The sequence below is a fragment of the Aedes albopictus genome, chromosome 3 (genome assembly GCF_035046485.1).
Source record: "Aedes albopictus strain Foshan chromosome 3, AalbF5, whole genome shotgun sequence".
In the NCBI taxonomy this organism is placed as follows: Eukaryota; Metazoa; Arthropoda; class Insecta; order Diptera; family Culicidae; genus Aedes; species Aedes albopictus.
This window is the reverse complement of record NC_085138.1, coordinates 386909386-386923477: the sequence shown is the minus strand read 5'-3', so window position 1 is coordinate 386923477 and position 14092 is coordinate 386909386. Positions and strand designations below refer to the sequence as shown.

At 38.5% G+C, this 14092-nt stretch overlaps 1 protein-coding gene across 1 annotated transcript; it reads left to right on the top strand.

Moving 5' to 3' along the window:
* LOC109403024 (uncharacterized) lies at nucleotides 1-10670 on the top strand. Its single transcript, XM_062860213.1, has 5 exons — nucleotides 1-506; nucleotides 606-1895; nucleotides 7556-8329; nucleotides 8390-9919; nucleotides 9985-10670. Exons 1-5 carry the CDS (start codon nucleotides 431-433, stop codon nucleotides 10596-10598), a joined length of 4284 nt encoding a protein of 1427 aa, XP_062716197.1. The 5' UTR covers nucleotides 1-430; the 3' UTR covers nucleotides 10599-10670.
* Nucleotides 10671-14092: the final 3422 nt, after the last annotated feature.

The window sequence follows — 14092 nt, the reverse complement described above, 5'->3', positions numbered from 1 at the left end:
TAACTCAGCCTCCATAGGTTTTTCTACCTCAGATACATAGGTCGGGGGCATTCCATTTCATCCATGCGTAGCTCATCAAAAAGAGTACCCACAGAAGCAATGTACGTTGTGAGCTGTATCCAGTTGTTTGTTGTTATGAAACGTAGGTAAAAATAATATGATTAATAAGATTTTTACCCCGTTGTCCGAAGATACATAATAAACTGAATGTACCCTGCCCATTAAGGACAAAGCAATTGGAGAGTCCTCAGTCGGTATTGGCTGTATTCGAAAAAAAGAGCGTTAGTTTCGATAGATTTGCCGCATAATTGAGTTCATCGGTGGAGTAATTCTTTTTTTATGAACTGTGGATATTAGTTGAAGTACTGCGTATTCTTGGCAGATTTTTGAGAGTGATTCTTGTGATTTTGTGGGGACAATAACTGTGACAATGTATTTACCAATGCTTTGGGTTTTAATGGCTTGGTTAGGATGCTGTTTTGGATACGTAATAATCCAACCACCAGGTGAGTTACAAAGAACTTCAATAGTAAATTAAGAGGAAACTTGCTATTAGTAAATATATTTAGTGTTACTAAAAGTTGTTTTCTCCATATAATTTTCAGCTCAGTACTACGACTACCAGAACCAACCAGCCTACCAATGGGAAGCTGCTCCATATCAACCTTATAGCTATCAACCTAGCTATTACGATAGCTACTATTACAACTACCCCAGTACATTCGCTTCTTCAGAATACTATAGCTCCTATCCTGATCAAACTGGTAACTACAACAGTTACTACTACTATTACCCTAGTGCCTTTGAATATCCCTCGTCCCACAAATCGTATCCTCGAAAACCAGATCTGAAGCACTGCCCATCATACAATGAAGGCCAAAAGCTCTTGCAAGTGTACCGTCTCATTCGGGTGATTGAGCTATTTCGGACGCCACCTTCCAAGGAAAAGAAGATGACCTCACTGGACAGGCTAGTACAACGGTTAACCGAACAATCTCTCCAGGACCAACTCGTTGAACTGGTTTGCCACGTCGATGGCTACGAGGAGGTTGCTGCACTGGATCGCGGTCCACCGGGAATCAAGTTGGACATGTTCGTCGACGACATCGCTCGGCTATTGCGGGCAATCCAACGGGCGCTGAATGCGTTGGATCTGGATAGCTATGGCGGCTATCACCATGGGTGCTGTGAACAGCACAAAGAGCTCTGCAAGGAGCTTCGGCACCTCAGAGATCAAGCAAATGCGTTGACCGTGGCTCAAATCAAGAGCGAAATGGTCGAACATATTAAGGCCAAGGTAAAGGAGGCTTTTGATACGGACATTCTGGAGGATTTGGATGAAGACTTGGAGAGTAGATTGCTGGAACTGGACAACATGGACTTGGACTTGTCAGCGATGGAAAAGGCGCAGGTATACAATGTTCAGGGAAGTCCGTGGGAGGCTTTGATGTCGGCTCCGGAGCTAACTCTGGAGCAACACACAATCATTAAAGTGCATCCCACGCAGGAGAAACACGAGGAAGAGACCGTGAAATATCCACCTCATGAATATATTGTAAGCAGTACGACGAACACCCCGGTAATCGTTTCGAAAGCACCGGCCACAGCTGAAGACATCAAGGCGTCCCTGTTAGGTTCCTTGGGTGAGAAGTTGAACTCATTACCTAGTGGTCATCACGCGGCCGGGATTAAGCATCCGGTGACGCACGAGAAGCCAGTTGTGGAGGAGAGCACCAAGCTATATGTACCAATTGTGGTCAAGAAGCCGGACGACGTTGTTCATCATTTTGACGAACCGACCAGTGTCGAAAATGCCAATTTCATCTCTACGTGGGCTCATTCAGTGCCATTGTGGTTGACGAAGGATCCGGAGTCACAGAAAGGTCACTACAAAGGTAAGATGTTCATTATTTTTTCATGATTTATCATTAACCCATATCCGCCCAGCATCATATATGTACAGAGGATAGTCAAAATAACCGAGGCAGGCAAAATTTTCACTTTTCATAAAAAGTTCAACTAGATGTAACTTTTCGAAAAGTGCATCAAATATTCTCAAATTTTTACTGTAAGTTGATCAACTAACAGTAACTACAACTAACTAAGTAATCAACTTACAACTAATTGTAACAGTGGTCCGAATTTGGAAAGGATCGGGCTATTCTACAAGAAGTTTGAAAGATTCTAGAAAAAGGTATAACTATCCGATAGCCAACTAAGAGCTATTATATCTCCGAATTCAATGAACCGAATGCAAATTTTGAGCTTTTAGGACAATGAATTTTGAAAAAAAAAAGTTTGACTTAATTTGAAAGTATTAGTAAGAAAAAAGTTATAGCAATTTTATTTATTCTTTGTTTTTTATTAAATTTATCTATTTTTGATATGCATCCCATTTTTTTTTATTTCAATGCCGGCGATTTGGTTGCTTTTCTTCGAAGCATATATATTTGTATATTCAAGTCAGTTAAAGGGAATTTCAATGAACTATAATTGCCATCTTCAATTTTGAAACGATGATGAAGTTTTGGATAAATTGGTGCTCGATCTTTTCCAAATTTGGACCACTAATACACATCTTAGTGATGAACTTTCAGTAAAAACTTGCATGCACTTTTCGAAAAGTTACAGCTAATTGAATATTTTTTTTTGAGAAGTGAAAATTTTTCCCGTCCCGATTATTTTGACTATCCCCTGTATACCATAAAACAGAGCATGAGAAGTTATTATTTTGAGGAACATAGTCTTAGTCTTCGAGAAGTTGTGACAAACTGTTATAACTTTGAATGTTCTGAAGCAATATTGCTCAGAATTAGTCTGAAAACCGATTACATAATAGGTAAACACTATGAAACTTCATTAGGAATCGGAGCACTGTTTACAGTACTACAGTCCAAATAGTGCACAAAAAAGTCATGAATTTGAGAAAAAAAATATAAGTTTTTGTTGCATAGTCAGTGATTGCCCCTCAAAAGTTGTTATTTAAAAAAATACTGGCAGCACTGCCGATGGCAAACCGAAACCGATTCAACATCGATTAAATGTCCTGTAATTCATAAGAAAACTCTGTGTGTTTCTCTAGAGATCAGTCTGTCAACAGTTTTTACCATTCAATTTAACATGTACAATATTGAAAAAAAAAATACTGTTGAATTTTCGAACGATTCGACAAATTAATAATAAAGTTATAGCTCAAGAATGTTTTATAGGGAAAAATTCACTTCGACATGTGCGCTAATTTCCGTCACATCATGCGGAAACATCCAATCATCATAGATATTCTAACGCACCTTTGCTAATGTCTTATTAGATGGAAGCAAAAACATGTGCACTATCGATAACCAGCCTCTTTTGCACTGGCAATCAAATAATTACAATTAATTTCACTCCATTCAGGAGTTGTATTCTGAGGCGCATCCAGTTTAATCTAAACGTCGTATATCTCGCATGATGAACCATTTAAAAGAATACTGTTTTTGGCAAGGTCATTCAGATGACCAAAAGCTCATACATTAAATAGGACTCTATTTTCAGCCATGTTTCTATGAAGAACAAAAAGAAAAAGATTTAACAAAGAATACGTTTTGATTTGAAATTCGTTCAATATTTGTTCCCCTTGAAAACTTTTCAAATAGTCGATCCATTTTGCTGGATTATCGAGCCTTAGATAATCGTGTGCCTGATGTATTGAAATCTTCAATAATTGAGTCCGACCCAAGTCTAACCTGTTCTTTGAAGGATAATGACTTAGAATAAGTGGTTCAAAAGAAAATTAAATGCCATATAGTTGAGAACAATTTAGTTAGAAATTTGCTTACTCTGTGGTGCTTCAGTTTTTAAGAGCTACTAGTTTGATCCAAGTGTCAAGTATCTTCTATGTAGTTTCTTAGGAAATTTCTTTTGATATAATATTTCATTTTAATATTTAACTTTGGAAATCCGTTCAGCAATTTCTCAAAGGACTTGTTTGAAAATCATTTCGAAAAATACTCTAAAAGTTCGTTCGGCAATTCCTTTGAAAATTCCTTAAGCATTTTTTTTAAACCCTCATAATTTTTTTGTCAATTCTTCTGAAAACTGTCTATGCTATTGTGACGAAATATTTGTTTGAGAAATTTCTAGGCAATTTCTTTGAAAACTTCAATTTTCGTAGCAAATGCTTCTGCAATGGCTATGTGAACTTCTTTAGAAATCTTTTCTATGGAAATTTCTTTGGGAATTTCGGCAGCAACTTCTTTTTGTTGACAACTCGTTTGGAAAATTTCTTCAAAATTCTTCTGATGATATGGATGGTTCATTATTTTTTCGCCGAAAACAATCGATGAACCACCAACACTTCAAGATTCTTCTAGAAACTTCAATGTCAATTCCTACTGGAATTGATAGAGTTTTTCATAAACATTTTCTTTGAAAATTGATTCGACGAATTTCCTGTGAGGTTCCATGTGAAAATGTTTTGAATTATCTTTTGCAATTTTTTTCTGGCAAATTCTTTGGAAATCCTTTTATCAATTTTAATAGGATTTGAGCCAATAACGTCCTATTGGGTTATTTTTTAAGGGTAGCTTGCGTAATTTTTTTGAAAACTTTTTTGGCAATTTCTTTAGAATTATGTTCGAAGACTATTTTGGAAGTTTCTCGGAAATAATTTGGGATATTCAATTTACAGGGTGAGTAGTGCATTTTATTTAATTCTTTAGACAATTGATTTGGTAATTTATCAGGTAACTCCCATGGAATTTCCTTCATCAATATCTTCGAGAGTTTCACCGGCAGTTCCTTTGGTGATTTACCTGACAATTACTTTTGTAATTCTGTAAAATTCATTCGCTCGGTACTTTGAAAATTCCTTGGAAAATACGTTCTCAACTTTTTCTGTCAATTTTAGAAAATTTCTCCAGCAATTCCTCTAGAAATTACTCTAGAATTCCTTACAAAACTCCGTCCGTTATTACTTTGAATGTTCTTCAAGAAACTCACTTACGAGTTACAAAAAATACTACGGAATGTCCGATAAAAGTTTCAAAGAAATTGCCTAAGGAATTTCCAGAGAAGTTCCCAAAAAATGTCGAAAATTTTTAAAAACAATTCCCAATGTTTGAATAGAAATAGTTTAGGGCACCCTAAGGAAATAACCGAATGACCGAAGTAATTTCCAAAGAAGTGTCAAAAAGAGTTGCAGAAGAAATTTCCTAAAAGAATACCAAGGATGTTGTGGAAGGCACTTAAAAAAACAATTTGGATTTTGCCAAACAATTTGATAATTTGCCTAAAGAAACCTTAAAGGAATTGCCCGATCAAATCTAAAGAAATTTCCTGTGTAATTTTCAAATAAATTTCCATAGAAATTACCTAAGGAATTGCTAGAAAATATCACAATGAATTTGACGAGGAAAATGCAGGTAGAAATCAATATGAAGTTGCTGATGGAAATTTAAAAAAGTCAAATTATGAAATAGGTTCCCAAAGAATTTTGGAATGAATTTCTATGATAATTGCTAAACGAATACTAAAATGATAGAATTTGCAGAGAGAATTATGGAAGGAATCGCCGAGGCATTTTCTAAACCAAAATGCCTTTCGAAATTGCTCCCTGGATACCCTTATAAAATCTTTCAGATATTTCTTTCAAAAAGTCGTGTATGAATTCCCTTCCAAAGTTCTTTAGAACATCTGCTATCATTTTGAAAATCTTTACGGGGTTTACATGGGTTTCTTCTGAAACTCTACTAGGAATCACTTCTTCTAGGAATTCATTTCGGTAACTTGTCCTGGGATTCCTTCACAATTTTCTACATGGTATCTGTCAGAACTTTTTTTGAAGACACATACATTTTCATTTTCATTTTCATTTTTGCTGGGTTGTCCAGGAATTTCTATATGAATCCAATCCAATGAATATGAATTCCTTCTGGTATTTACCTAAGAATGCCTTCGGGGAATTCTTCATGGGTAGCTCCAGTGATTTCTTCAGGGATTCCTACCTGTTTCCGTTAGTTTTTTTCCCGGAATTACTCCCAACGTTTTCGAAGCGTTTCCTGCTAGAATTCATCCCAACATTCCTTTTGAGATGTCTGCCGGGACTGTTTTCGAGATTCTTCTATGAAACTGGTACTTGTTATTATTATGATTTCGGTTCCATCGCTAGATATTTTGAAGACCGCTGTCAATCAAATGGAAACTAGCTTTATATGATAAACTGAATATCGTAATGATATCATGACTCGTAGTCATGATATCATAAAGGGGCATATTTTATGATTTCACGACTTCTTCATTATGATTTCGGGAACGGATTTTTATCCGTGATTGTAATGTATTTCAAAATCCTCAAAAAATCCCTAAACAAATCATTCGGCTTTTTTTAGAGTTTCCTCCCGGAATTATTTCAAAGATTAGGGGTAGGCGGGGCTATATGGACACCCTAAGGTTTTTGCCAACTTTACCTGGCAAGATGTCAAAATAGTTTAGTTTTTTGATACATTTATCCTTTTAAAGTCTATTTAGCATATCTATTGCATAAGAATGCTCACGAAGAAAAATTATTTATCCACTACAAAAAATGTTATAAAAAATGTTAGTTTTTCATGACCGTCTTCATGCGTACGGGCAAAATGGACACCATGAGACTTTTACGAATTTCGTACATTATTTACACCTTTAAAGTCATTTAATTACAAAACAACTATTTTGGATGAATAATACGCCGAAGTAGTTCATTTTTGTTCAGTTAATTTAACTTCAGGCTGTTTTGGATAAAGCTTCGTTTTTGTCGGCACGTACAGCTGTGCCAAGAGCAACTATTTTCCACTGCTGTCGTTTTTTGACCAATTTGTTTCACCCTATGTCTACTATAGTGAACATTTAACCAAAAATATACTGAAATCGAAGAATTTGGTTGGTTTGTGATTAGGTTATATTTTTCCCTTGCCGCTTCTTTCAAAAAGGTAGGTGTCTATTTTGCCCCGGCAGCAGAAGATATTAACAAACTTGATTTTTGATATAATAAAGAAGAAAATGTAAACATGTTAAGGATGTAGATACAGCAAAACTACTTGCATGTGTTCTAGAAATATCAGGTTTAAACCGACCTGCCAGAAATTAATCACTAAATCTTATTTTAGATGGTGTGAAAATTATAATTTCCATGCACAAAAAACGGAGGACGCAACTTTTTCGTGTAAAATCAAGTATAATTTTAATTTCGAATGTTTCTTTCCTGAAACTACGTTTTAGATAAATGGGCTATATTCTCCATTCATTAAAAGTTCAAAAAAGTTCGCATATTTCAAAATATTGAGGGTGTCCATTCTGCCCCGGGTGTCCTTATTGCCCCGCCTACCCCTACTTCTAGGGATTCCTACCAGGGAACGTTCAATAACTCCTGCTAGAATTTCTTCGTGGATTTTTGTCGGTATTCCAACAGGGGTTCCTCCCGGAATTCCATCAGGAGATTCTCGTTTCTTATCCTGCTCGTGGCAATCCTCCAGAGATTCATTTATTTAAGGATTCCTTACGGGATTAAAACTGATGAAGGATGTTTAATTTTTTGCAGATGTGGTCGATAATGCAGCTCACGAGGCTGAACAGATTGCAGTAAGCGAGGCCGCTCTTCAGGTAGAACAAGTCGAAGATCCTTTAGCCAGTTACAATATGTTGGCAAACTTGATCGATGAGCTGCAGAAATCCACATCAAGTCCGATCTTCGATGGTCAACAAGCACACCATCACCATCATCAGAATGCGATAGTTGATACAGCAGCAATACCCAATAAGCATACCTCATCAAGCTCACTGAACGTCCACAAAGTAAATGCGGACCATGCTCCATCCGAATTCCCGAAGGGAAGCCCCAGCGTCCACCCCGTTCACGCTGAAGAGAGCCATCACTCCAGGAACGACGACTTGATCTCGACTCTGCAGAACATCATAGGAGAGCAGATGATCAGCAACGAAAATCTGGTAAAGGAGGAAAACAAAGTATCGCCACTGCCCGGTACCGAGTTCATAACCGGTACTACGTCGTCCACTACAGTTCAACCCGCTGTAACCGTAGCGGTAAGGAATTCATGGCTTGGTTCCCTGTTGGGAAACGGTTACCTCTTGACTACTGAGGCCTACCAACCGGTGGAACTGGTAGAACCGGTGACAGAGGGAGACAACCAGCAGGGTGATAGGGTTGTATTGGCCGTGGAGAATATCGTGGACGCCAATTCAGCCCATGATCCGGAAAGCACGGACAATAGAACCAGTGCGGTAGCAGCAGTTTATCAGTCGGTTGCGTCATGGCTCAGGAAGAACCCCGAGCAGCGAACACTTGAAGACGAAGGTAAGCTTTTTGAAATTCGTCGATGAAGCACTTATTAATATTATTGTTTTTTGTTCACAGAAATCGTGAAAGATACAGTTGAGGAAGTTGAAGAAACCCCTGGGGAGCATCCGAGCAATGAGCACAAATCTCAGCTAGTCGAAGAAGACCCAGTGCCTAACACAGTGATTCCAACCATTTTAATTTCAGTAGAAGAATCGGACAAGCTTGACTCCGTCAGCTCGACTGAACGTAAAGTGGATGATGAGCAAGACACACCGGACATAGAGTTTTCAACCAAACCGACAATTTCTTCAATCTCGTTTAACGGTTCAGAAGAGCACTCGGAACGTGTTCCAGTGAAATCCAGGGAGGGAGAGCTTACGATTCCAGTTGAAACAGCTGAGGTGATTGCAGTCGATGAGACAACGCTCCAGTCAACAAACGAAGAAGTTGTTGAACTTCTAACCACCGATGAGCTGGAAGAGGCTTCACTGATAGCTACTGCCAATCAGAACATTTTGACAAACTCTTCAAACGTTCACAAAGCGACTACGGAAGGTACGTCATCTGTATCTTCGGAAGATCAAACTACCGGTTTGGCTGCCGATGCTGAAAACGGCCAACATTCCAGAAGTGACGAATTGGCCATGGCTGTGGCCACGGAAAAGGAAGCGATATCCGAAGAAAATTCAGCTGCTCCGTCGCTTGTACCAACTACTACTGAAGCAGCTAGAGGGTCTTGGCTCGGTTCGTTGCTTGGCAAGGGCTATCTGTTGCCGATACGTCAATCTACCGACGAAGTTAGCCATCCGACTGAGCTGATGGAAACGCCCGAACCAGAGTCTACTTCTACAAGCTCGTTGAACAATTCTGAAGAACACACGGATCACGCCTCAGTGGAATTCAGGGAAGGAGAACTTTCCATTCCAGATGAGACAATCGAGGAGATTCTTGAGGGAACACTACAACCAGAAGACGAGGACGTTGTTGGTCTTATCACCGTCGATAAGATAGAAGAAGCTATCCCAGCGCCAGTATCTGGCCAAGAGATGTCGACAAACTCATCAATGATTCATGGAATGACTACGGAACGATCGTCGCCCGGATCTTCTCGAGAAGAAGATCAACATTCCAAAAATGATGAATTGACCACAGATCTAAAGCTTAACACAGGAGCGGAAGCGATCTCCGAAGAAAATCTAGGAAGAGAAGAGCACATAGCACAGTTACCGTTTGTATCAACTACGACAGAAGCAGCCAGGAAATCCTGGCTTGGTTCTTTGTTTGGAAAGGGCTATCTGTTGCCGATAGGTCAAACCACCGACGAAGTTAGTCAACCGCCGGGACTTGTTGAAGCGATGCCGGATGAAGACAACAAGCGAGGTAACCCAAGCGTCGAGGAAGTCGTTAACGTCCAGCCTGCGGAAAGTACAAGCAACCGAACGAGTGCGGTATCTGCAGTGTATAACTCAGTAGCGTCTTGGCTAAGGAAGAGTCCTGAACAGCAGAAGGTAGCCGCGGAAGATCAAGCTGAGGTCGATGATGAGAAGGCCCGAGAGCTTTCGGTTGACGAGCCTGATGCAGATGAACAACCCATCTTGACTAATGGTAAGTCACAGTACTAATTTTCTTGAACAAGAACCTTTTCATAACTTTTCTTTTTTTGGTGTTAGCAACATTTGACTCCGACGTACGTGGTTTCATCAGGAACGAAATAACCGAAGTTTTGACCTCACTGGAGGAAACCAACGGGTTCACCGATCTAAAGGAACACATTCTCGACCAGGATGTAGATCAGCTGGTGGAGTCGCTAAGCGACGTACAAACGGGCGTTAGATGGACCGAGATGATCAGTGGCCTGCAGAAGTTGGTGGCAGACAAGCAGTTGGACAACGGCGAACGGATCGTGGATGCGTTAGCACAATGGAAGAAGAGTGAGGATGAGCAGGTTGATGATGACGGGTACTTTGAGAGAGTCTATGGAGTTGGTAACGACGCGGAAGGTCGAGGATTGGACGTTGAAGAAAACATTGACTCGGTGTCGATTCAGGAAAGCGCTACAGATGATCACACCAACAATGAAACAACAGTGATCCACAGCAACGTCAGTACCAGCACTGACAGCACGCTGATTGACAACGAGAATGAAAGGCAAGAAGTTGGCCGGTCTACTGAAGAACCTTCAGTAGAAGGAACTTCCAATTCAAAAAGTACCCTACCAGAAGACGAAATCTCAGAAAAACTGGGGAAAACTACGCCCCAGCCATTTCGTGCCGATGAAACGTAACTTTTGGCGATGGATTGAATTGGCGATCGCGAAAACCTTCCAAGGGCTAGAACGTTAAATGACCAATGTTCACATGACGATTTATTTAGTATGGAATCTTAGACAGCGGAAGTAACCTTATTAGTTAGTAAATAAAGAAACAAAAAAATAAAAGGAATACTGATTTTATGTTTTAGTAACCTGGGTCAAAGAGTTGTAAAGGTACCCTTTAAGACTGCTGGAATTTCGATGGAATATGATGATCGGCACAGCAGTTTTGAGCTGATTTCCACTTTGCATCTTTCTTCACTTTAGAAGTCACTCCAGAAATTCCGGGAGTGATTCTTGGAGGAATTCTTGGTAGAAATCTCGGAGTAGCTCTTGGAGACAGCCCTAAAAGAATTATAAGAGGAATCCATGAAGTTGGCTCAGGAATATTTTCTAGAGGTTTACTGAAGAATTTTGGAGGTATTCTTGAAGTAATTTCTTGAAAAAAAAATACCTGTAGGTATTTCTGGCGGAACGGGTCCCTCTAAGACTTCTGCCAAGAATCCCAAGAAATCCTCACCAAGAATCCTCGAGAAATTACTTCAAGAATTCATCCAAAAAATCTTCCAGAAATTACTTCATGAACACCTTCAAAACTCTTGGAGAAGTTCCTGTAAGAATTTTTTAGAAGAATTCCTGGATGAATTCTTCTAAAAAATCCTAGAAGAATTTTTGGTAGAATTCCTGGAGTAATTCTTGGAGGAACTACTGAAGATATTAGAAAAGGAATTCCTGGAGGACTCCCTGAAGAAATTTCCAAAAAAAATTCTAGGGGAAGATTTCCTGGTAAAATCAATAAGAAGAATTTATTAAAGAATTCCTGGAAGTGTTCCTGAAGTAATTGCGGAAAGAATTTTTAGAATAATTCCATAATATTTTTTGGAGTAATTTCTGAGGCAGTTCCTGAAGGAATTCTTGGACAAATTCTTAAAGACAACCCAGGAATATTTTCTTGAGGAATTTCTGAAAGATCCTGGAGGTATTCATGATGGAATTTCAGGAGAAATTCTTTTAAAAAAATCTCGAAGAATCTCTGGGGAAATTTCTTGAAGGATTTCTCGAGGATTTTTTGGAAAAAATTCTGGAGGATTTCTTAAGGTAATTTTGGTAAAAATTCCTTGAATTATTTTTTTACGAATTCCAGAGGATTTTCTGAAGATATTTCTGAAAATAATAATTTCTGGAGAAATTCCTGGACGGAGTCTTGGCGTAATTCCTAGAGGAATTCTTGGAGAAATTCCTGGAGGAATGCTTGGAGAACTTCTTGGTAGAAATCTTGGAGGAATATCTATAGGGATTCTTTGAGGAATTCTTGGCAGATTTTTTTGAAGAATATCTGCTAAATCTTCAATAATCCTTAAATCCTGGAAAAAATCCTGGAGGAGTTCCTGGGAGAATTCCTGGAGAAACCCTCTAAGACTTCTGCCAAGAATCCCAAGAAATCCTCACCAAGAACCCTCGAGAAATTACTTCAAGAATTCACCCAAAACAAATTCCATAAATTCCTTCACGAATACCTTAAACATTTTTGGAGAAGTTCCTGTATGATTTTTTGGAACAATTCCCGGAGGCATTGTTGAAAGAATTCTAGGCAGATGTATTGGAGGAATTCCTGGATGAATTCTTCTAGAAATTTCTTGAGGACTTCTTGGTAGGATTCCTGGAGGAATTCTTAGGGGAATTGCTGAAGATATTAGAAGAGTAATTCCTGGATGAATTCCTGGAGGACTTCCTGAAGAAATTTTCAGAATAATTTGTGGAGGAATTACTGGAGGAATTCCAAGAAGAATTTATCAAAGAATTCCTGAAGGAGTTCCTGGAGGAATTCTAGTAGTAATTCCTGGAGGTGTTCATGGAGTAATATGGGATGGAATTTTTAGAGTAATTCCATAAGATTTTTTGGAGGAATTCCTGAGGCAGTCCCTGAAGGAATTCTTGGACAAATTCTAAAAAAAAATCGCAGAAATATTTTCTTGGGGAATTTCTGAAGGATTCATGATGGAATTTCTGGAAGAATACTTGAAAAAAAATCCTAAAGAATCCCTGGAGAAATTTCTGGAAGAATTCCTCGAGGAATTTTTGAAGAAATTTCTGGAGGATTTCCTTAGGTAATTTATGTGAAAATTTATTTACGAATTCTAGAGGAATTTCTGGGAATATTTCTGAAAATCATTTCGGATGTATGCCTGGAGTGATTTTTGGAAGAATTTCTGGAAGATTTCCTGCAGTTTTATGAAGGAATTCTTAGAGGAATTCTTGGAGAAATTCCTGGAGGAATTCTTGAAGGAATTTCCAAAATAACTTCTGGAATTCATTAAAGATTTCCTGGAGGAGTTTCTGGAGTTATTTCGGATGGAATTAGATAGAGTAATTCCATAAGATTTTTTTGGAGGAATTCCTGAGGCAGTCCATGAAGGAATTCTTGGACAAATTCTTGAAGAAATCCCAAGAGTATCTGAAGGATCCTGGAGGTTTTCATGATGGAATTTCTGGAGGAATTCTTGAAAAAAAATCTTTGAGAATCCCCGGAGAAATTTCTGGAAGAATTTCTTGAGAAATTTTTGAAGAAATTTCTGGAGGATATCCTTAGGTGATTTAGGTAAACATTTCTTTACGAATTCTAGAGGAATTTCTGGAGGGCTTCCTGAAAATTATCTTGGATGTATCTCTGGAGTTATTTTTGGAAGAATTTCTGGAGAATTTCCTGTAGGTTTTTGAAAGAAATGTTTAGAGGAATTTCTGGAGAAATTTCTAGACGGAGCCTTGGCGTAATTCCTGGAGGAATTCCTGGAGGAATTCTTGAAGGAATTCCTGAAAGAATGCTTGGAGAATTTCTTGGTTAAAATCTTGGAGGAATTCCTGGAGAAATTCTCGGAATTCCTAGAGGGATTTTTTGAGGAATTCTGGGCAGACGTTTTAGAAGAATATTCTTGGAGAAACTCTTGGTGGAATTATTGAAGGAATTCTTTGAGAAATTCCGCCTGGAGGAATTCAGACAGAATTCTTGAAGGAACTTATCAAAATTAGCAATACAACAACATTTAAATTAGTTTTCAATTTGCTAGCAGACTTTGCTCGGGTCTACACTTTGCGCATTGCAATATAAATTTGCATGGAACTTTATGTGGAAAAACATACGTTTCGCATTGCAGTCACAAGTTAAAAAAGTTTGTCTGAAACTATGATTATGTTAAAGTATATACATGTATGGAATATATCTTGTAGGCATTCCTGTAGTAATTCCAGGGGGAATTCGTAGAGTAATTCTTGGAGAAATTCCTGGAGTATTTGCTGGAGGAATTTCTAGAATATATCCTGGAGTATATCCTGGAGGAATTCCAGGAGAAATTCTTGGAATAACTCTTGAAAAAATTCCCAGAGTTGCTGGAGGAATTTCTGGAATACATCCTGGAGGAATTCTTGGAGGAAATCGTTGAGCAATTCCTGGGAGAATTCCTGGAGGAACT

Bases quoted from the DNA above. Each gene is read 5' to 3' on its own strand.
- LOC109403024 (XM_062860213.1), top strand. From the start codon at position 431: ATGTATTTACCAATGCTTTGGGTTTTAATGGCTTGGTTAGGATGCTGT. The intron at 1,896-7,555 runs GTAAGATGTTCA...AATTTTTTGCAG, and splicing joins ACAGAAAGGTCACTACAAAG to ATGTGGTCGATAATGCAGCT. The intron at 8,330-8,389 runs GTAAGCTTTTTG...TTTTGTTCACAG, and splicing joins GCGAACACTTGAAGACGAAG to AAATCGTGAAAGATACAGTT.